Source organism: Notothenia rossii (assembly GCF_949606895.1).
Source record: "Notothenia rossii genome assembly, chromosome: 1".
Classification (NCBI taxonomy): domain Eukaryota; kingdom Metazoa; phylum Chordata; class Actinopteri; order Perciformes; family Nototheniidae; genus Notothenia; species Notothenia rossii.
This window is the reverse complement of record NC_136912.1, coordinates 75,047,857-75,055,099: the sequence shown is the minus strand read 5'-3', so window position 1 is coordinate 75,055,099 and position 7,243 is coordinate 75,047,857. Positions and strand designations below refer to the sequence as shown.

The window sequence follows — 7,243 nt, the reverse complement described above, 5'->3', positions numbered from 1 at the left end:
GTACCACATTGATTTTAGGTGCAAAGATTGATGTTGAGGCATCCAACGATTTGTGCTTTTGCTCCTCAGTTCTCCCCCCTCCACCACACCACTCCTCATACAGTATATGTGATCAGGATGCAGGATGGCCTTACGACCGTTGCATTTATCACTTTTACTCATTATCTGTTGGCAATGGAGGAATTTAATCTATTGGGCCTTTACCCACAGTCATTCTGGATAATGGGTTCCTATGTAGAATGTAAATGTGTATTTTAATGTGGGAACATTACATACAGAATATTAAGCTTCATCAATATAAACATTATTGCAATGTAAATTATAATTGTTTTGCATGTTTACTGGTTTGCTATCTTATGGAAATCTAGTTGCCATGGCTGCCGCCCTTGATTACTGAATTCAAAGTTCTTGCGAGTCAAATAAACTATTTCGATTTAACTGGATATTCAGAAAGAAGAAAAGCATTATGGCTTGACTGTTGATTTAGACTGTGATAGCATCGAGGACCAGCTTCCACACAGAAGGGATTTATTAGAGAGTAAATCTGCTTTACATGTACATGGCGTTATTTAACGTAACCTGTAATGCTCCTATATTAAAGCCAAATCTGATATTTGGCCTGTAAATTAACCCTGTAGGTAGTAGGCTAAGCTAGTTAGCCATACATGCAACATGTGCAGCTTACATTAGAGCAGATAACCTTATTTAGTATATTTCCTGCACTTCTGCTCTTGTGATTTTGGTTTAGAAAAGGAAAGAAAACGTACTCAAAACACCTTAAATGTATTCTATAGTTAATTCAAACCTCTTTAGCATCTTAAGAAAAACAAAGCTTGACAGATTAGCCTTGCAGAGCTAAGCTACAATTATTACACTGCTGTTTGCTGGACAACCAGGCATTTCATAAAAAGCTGGCCCACTATTGGTGAACAGGCAACATGATTATAGCAGTTGGAACGACGTCCATCTCATGTCAATGGGAGTTGTCATGTGTCCTCCATGTCAATGAGGGAGACATGACAGAGCCTTCTCCCTTCTTCCTTTTGATCTCCTCACATCCCTTCTCCTCCTCATCTCTATCGCTGACTGTATTTCTCTCATGTCGCTGCATCAGACATCATGAAAGATTCACAGCTCTGCTTTTAACACATCTTCCAAACCCCCCACTACACTTTCGCACAAACACAAGACAACCGTGCATTCATATATCTGAGCCTGTCTAGGAAAACAATGCAGGGATGGAAGTTGGAATTTTACAACAAGGGAAAAGAGGGACAAGCGCAAAACATAAAGAATTGTATAAAGAGATTGTGTCTGTTTGTATGCGTGTGTATGCATGTGTATGCGTGTGTGTTTGTGTGTGTGTATTTGGCGTTCCACTTGGTGGCTTGTGCTATGAGCGCCTGAGTGAGCATGTGATGTGTGACAGATGACAGACAGTATCAATTTCGTCTTTCACACACATACGTAAACACTCACACACAGACACTTTGGACAGATAGGAGCAAACACCTCCAGATGCTGCATCAGGTCAAATATTGATGCTGTCTTATATTCATACATTTCCCTTTGGCTTCGTGGGCAGGTCCAGTATTCTCAGATTACGTAAACTAACGAAAAGCAACATTTGATTATAAAGCAGGATTTTTGAATGGAGATATTTTCCGTAGCAGAAGTTGTAAAAAAGGAAACAAAATAAAAGAGAACATACAGGAAGAGGGCGGGTTTTCTGAGGATGGGTTTGTTATTGTATTGAGTCCATACATTGTTTTTTGGGATAATCCAACTCAAGGGAGCTCTGATCCATTGTGTAGTTTGTTTCCAGAGTACTCACCCCATTAGGTTTTGAATATGTATTTGAGTATTCTTCCCAGATATCACATATACAGCCAGTCTGTTGATGTTAGCATAACAGTATTTAATGAAAACCCATAATCATTAGAATGTTCTATTGCATTTTTAACTACTCCAAAGCCGCATGAACGATGTATCTCAAAAAGGTAACTGACTCCTGTAGATCTAAATTAATGGAGGCTCCTTTGCTGACTCAGCCTAGTTAAGGAGTTATTGACTGGTGACCAAACCGGTAATGTATCATAATCTACAGGTAACCTGACCTAAAACACTGTGTATCAGGTTAAACTCTGACATTCATACACACATCCTTTCTCTTTCGAATTAGCAACAACGTGATAAAAACTCAATATGTAGGCTACATAACACACACATGCGTCAAAACTCATTACCTCCTACTGCAGAATATGAAGCGTGCAGGATAGATATTCCCCTCGGTTACTGCGTGTCATACGATCGTATGGGTGTGTGCTGACCTGCATGGACAATGCATGTGTGAATGAATCTAAGTGTCTTCCCTGGAGAAGGTGTTGGCTTTCACTGACTTTTAAAAACACACACACACACACACACACACACACACACACACACACACACACACACATACACACACACACACACACACACACACACGCACGCACACACACACACACACGCACGCACACACACACACTAAAGGAAGAGCTAGTCTTTAACTATTGACCAGGTACAATGTGTGTGAGTTAAAACCGCTCGCAGGCACAACGGCAGACAGGCAGACAGCAGGACAGAGGACTTCCATTCACATGATGTTAAACCTATAGAACAATAGCTGTGACAAGAATAGTTTTTTTTAAAACTCTCTAGGGGATTAAGAACATTTACCGATATAATTATACACAGTTTACTTTGTAGTTTGCTATTTATTATATCAACTTACAAATACAGATTTAACTTCCTGTGTGTACCTGCTAATACTCACGGTCATTTCAGCTAAGCTCTGTTGGCTTGGCAAAAACAAGTGAGACAGATGGACGTTGAATACTTTTCCCAATGCAACAATTTATTGTCACCAATGTGTGACTATGGTAGTAAAATTTGCCAGAATTCAGCTACGAAAATCTAAGTGTATATTTGATGGAAGAACTACTGTGCTCACAATGACAAAAAACCTGCCCACATTTTGAAATGTTTACTAATATTTAATGTTTTTGTGTTGATATTGTTCCACTAATTGGAGCAGCTGTTTGAATGACATAGAAGTAGAAAAAAAACAAAGGGTTTCTTATTAATCCATATTATTGTTTGACTAACTACTTTATTTGAAGAAAAACTGTAGTAAATGTAAAAAAATGTAAGTAATTCTTTTAGCCACTGTACCGAGACATTTGTCATTTTTGTAGTACTTAAGGAAAAGATTTTAGCAAGAAAAATAGTAGATAAAAGGGCCATCAAACTTGAATGTCATCATAATTAGGTCATTGTCAACCTTAAGGAGAGAGTGAATATAAAACAAATGACTAACAGCTGTTAAAGAAAATATACAAATGGAAAGTAGTCAATTTTGACCTCTAATTTGGTCTATTACATGCTTTCATTATTAATATTGGATTCTTTTTTTAGCAACTAAAACTTTAAAGTATCTGTTTTGTCCAAATGCAATTGCTCCTAATGGTGTTAAAGGTGCATACAAGGCATTACATTAATGAATGAAGATGTATCTCAGCATCAATGAGGGCTCTCCAGGTGCAAACATGACCACTTTAGACAGTTGCACTAACATGTTGTTGTCTGAGGAGCCCTTTCCCCGGTTGACACTCACACCCTCCAGAGTGACACTGACACAGGATTGCAGGGCAGGGAGTCTCTTTCTCCCAGAACAGAAAGCTAAATTTACCGACCTTGGGTCCCTGAGATGAGAAAGATTGAAGATCCCCTCTTCTGGGGAATTCTGCCGCCAACCGCAATCTCTCTGTTTCTATCTGCTTGTCACTTTTAATGGGTTCTGGGAAGGAAAACCTCTTGCTCAAATAACTAGAGCAGATCAAGGTCCAAGTGACTGAAGCCTTGTGTTTTTCATTTGTCAATAAAAGATGAGGTTTTAATGGAAAGGGAGGGAGAGAGTCATGTCGGGTCTGACAGAAATCTTGAGTGACTTGCTCGCTCCGTCTCGGCCAACCCACCCCTCTGTTCGCCTCGTTTTCTTCTTTGCCTTGTTTTGCCTTGTTTGTTTCTGTCTCCACATTTTCTTTGGCTCACTCGTGTCTTGTTCGGTCTCTATTTCTCTCACACGCCCACCAACATCCAATATTAATAACTCACCCGCCCATATAGGACTATTTTTGCTGACACACATGAAATTACCTTCAGATCCAACACACCAAACACACACACACACACACACACTACCTCAATCTCTCTCATCTTATCTTCTTCTGTACACCTTTAGGTGAAATACAGACAGAGCTGCCTTAAAGGGGAAAACAGCTCAATTACTACAATTCCCATCTGCATTTTCCTCAAGGCCAGGCCAGTTTAATTAGTATGTGTGAAGAGGGGAGAACAGAGAGACGAGATACAGAGACTTTAATGTCTGACTGAGTGGCTGGTTGACTGAGTGTGGAGCTGATTGATTCATTGACTGGCTAGGTAGATGATTGATTGATTGATTAAATGCATGATTGCTTCATGAATTGGATGCTAACTGAGTGATTAGAGAGGGTGAAACAAAAGAAAGACCATCCGAAACCATACTCTCTTCAACTTTGTTAGAGCACATTACGCTGTGAGCCTGCTGAGCTGTACTTGTTTCAGGATATTGCCCCAGGGCGGTTTAAATTATTACTTTATGCGAATGGCTAAACAGGCCATTTCAACATCTATTGACACACACACACACACACACACACACACACACACACACACACACACACACACACACACACACACACACACACACACACACACACACACACACACACACACACACACACACACACACACACACACACACACACACACACACACCCTACACCTGCAGTTCCGAGCAGACAATGAAAAATGCCCCAGCACACATTAGTGCACAGCTGCTGTTCAACACAGTACCACCAGCCACAAGGCGAAAGAAAATCTATATTTTCCTCTGTAGTTTCTATTAAAATCTGTTCACACGTGCAGCGCAAACATCAGCAAACAAATATAAATGCCCTGAATAGACCGTAATAGCTCCACGAGACACATAGCCTACACCCACCTGCAATCCTGCCTTCAGCTGCAGACAATGAAAATGCCCCAGAAAGGACTTTAATAGAGATGTGCAGGAAACCGTGGGAAACACCTCAGTGAGGATGGGTGCATTGCTCAGTGAGGGGATAGGAAAAAATGAGTGTATATTACACAATACATAAACAGAGATGTAGAAAGGTAAGCACACCTGCCTTTTAGTTAATGGAACTTAAAACTTGGCTTAAGACGCTTTTTGTGAACATATTTTCGTAGTGCACTTCCTTTAATTCATCCTTATGAAATAAAATCAAAATAGGCTATTAAAAGACAAAATATGAAAAAATACTTTCTGTTTCCGTATAAAATAAATCCCAGAACATAAGGTGATGTCCGAGAAAACTCATTTTTGATAACAATAATATAGCCTATTTGAGAATATTGTAGAAAATTGTAAACTCTGACTTAGTAAGTGTTGTGAGGTGAATGAAATGTTGTGTTTTTTTCTGTTAAATGTCTACAAAACTCACCAGAGATCTCCGTCTGTGGCACTTCCACCAGAGTGAACCCTTTCCCGGTGTAGAACTGCCGCAGGTCGGTGCAGCTTTTGTCCGCCCCGGCCCCGGACACCGGGCCCGGTGCTGCAGACGCACACAGCAACACACAGAGGAGCACCGGGACACGCATCTTCCCAACTGTTAGTCCTGTTATTGTCTTGAAATCTTGAAGATGTCTGGTCCGAAGAAAGAGGTTGCTCTCTTCAGTGTTGCTTTATTAAAAAGAGTTTTCAGTCTGTCAGGAGAAGCAGTGTTCCCTGTAAAACTGCACTGGGCTCCGGTTACTCACGCACAACCTGGCCGGAGAAGAAGGCACCGTGGCGGGCAGATCCTGGGTGTTTCTGCGGGGAAGAGAGCTGTACGCGCGGCTGTAGGTGTCAGGTACACCCCGCTACTCCTCCTCCACCACCACCACCTCCTCCTCCCCCCCCCCCCCTCCTCCTCCTCTTCAGCACTGCTGGCTGTGAGCTGCAGAGATGTCAGAGACAAAAGACAGAGAGAGTGTGTGAGAGAGCAGGTGTCGCTCAGTCAAAGCCGGTGCAAATCCACGCGCAGACTACCGGTTCATGATTAAGGAAATCAGATGGAACAAAAGAGCAAAATCCGTTTTTTAAAATAATGCTTCAGACAGGAGAACAACTGTCCGGTGAATCCCTCTTTCTAGGATTTCGGGACAATGAATTGAGTGTTTGAAGGAGTGTGCGCTTGAGTGTTGATGCTCTCTCTCTCTCTGTCTTTCTCTCTTTGTGTGTGTGTGACTGTATGAGTGTGTGTTCTGCTGGGCTAAACAGTGCCACCTGCAGGTCAAACTAGAGGGAGAGCGCAGAAAACTCATCTATTCCAGGGATTCCCCATCAAAAATGTATAATATTTATTCCCATTAATTGAAAATGACAAAGTACACAATGGTTTCATTATTCCTGTACACGACTCTCAAAATGAAGGCTTAAAAACATAATAACTCACAAATAAGGAAAACCTTCTCTATTGTATGATATCAAATTGTGGTCTGTGCTTCGAATCCTAAATATCTTTAGTAGTCTCGAGCCATAACTCTGTGTGCAAATGAAAGTAGTACGTTTATAAAGAAAGGAGACATTCTTTACATACATTAGATAAATATAGATTTAAAAATACAGCATGTTTAAATGAATGTCTTTAATCCAGGTATAAGGTGCTACCTAGCAGTATATGAAAAATCAATTAAGCATTACAATCATTTAGATGAGAAAAATTCTAGGCAGTCAAATAGTGTGCAATAAACACAATAAATAATGCATATTGGAAACTTAACTGTATAATGTATCCTAGTTCTTTAAAATATGAGTTCTGAGAAGTGTTTTAAAATATGTTACTGATTCCATTGCGACTTTGTGAGTCTCGGATGGTCAGGCAGGGGGTTTGAAAGCTAGAGGGATCCTGAATGAATTATTGTTCTCCCACACAGTGCTCAGTCGTCCTGCAGCGCTGGTACATCAATCGAATCTTTAACCGCAAAAACTTAAACAATGATATCGAGGTCAGGATTTGATGTCTCAAGGACACATTTTCTTCAGCAAGTAAATATATAAAATGGGAAAAAAAAGATAGAAAAGTAAAACCGTCTGAAACCAAACCTGACTCACACAAAC

At 40.5% G+C, this 7,243-nt stretch overlaps 1 protein-coding gene across 1 annotated transcript in view; it reads right to left on the bottom strand.

Moving 5' to 3' along the window:
• Nucleotides 1–6,022, bottom strand: part of gpc1a (glypican 1a) — a 38,826-nt gene extending 32,804 nt beyond the window's left edge. The window contains exon 1 of the mRNA XM_079664067.1: nt 5,586–6,022. Within this exon, the coding sequence (XP_079520193.1) occupies nt 5,586–5,742 (157 nt within the window). The 5' untranslated portion in view covers nt 5,743–6,022. The remainder of the gene's footprint in view (nt 1–5,585) is intronic.
• Between the last annotated feature and the right edge of the window lie 1,221 nt (nt 6,023–7,243).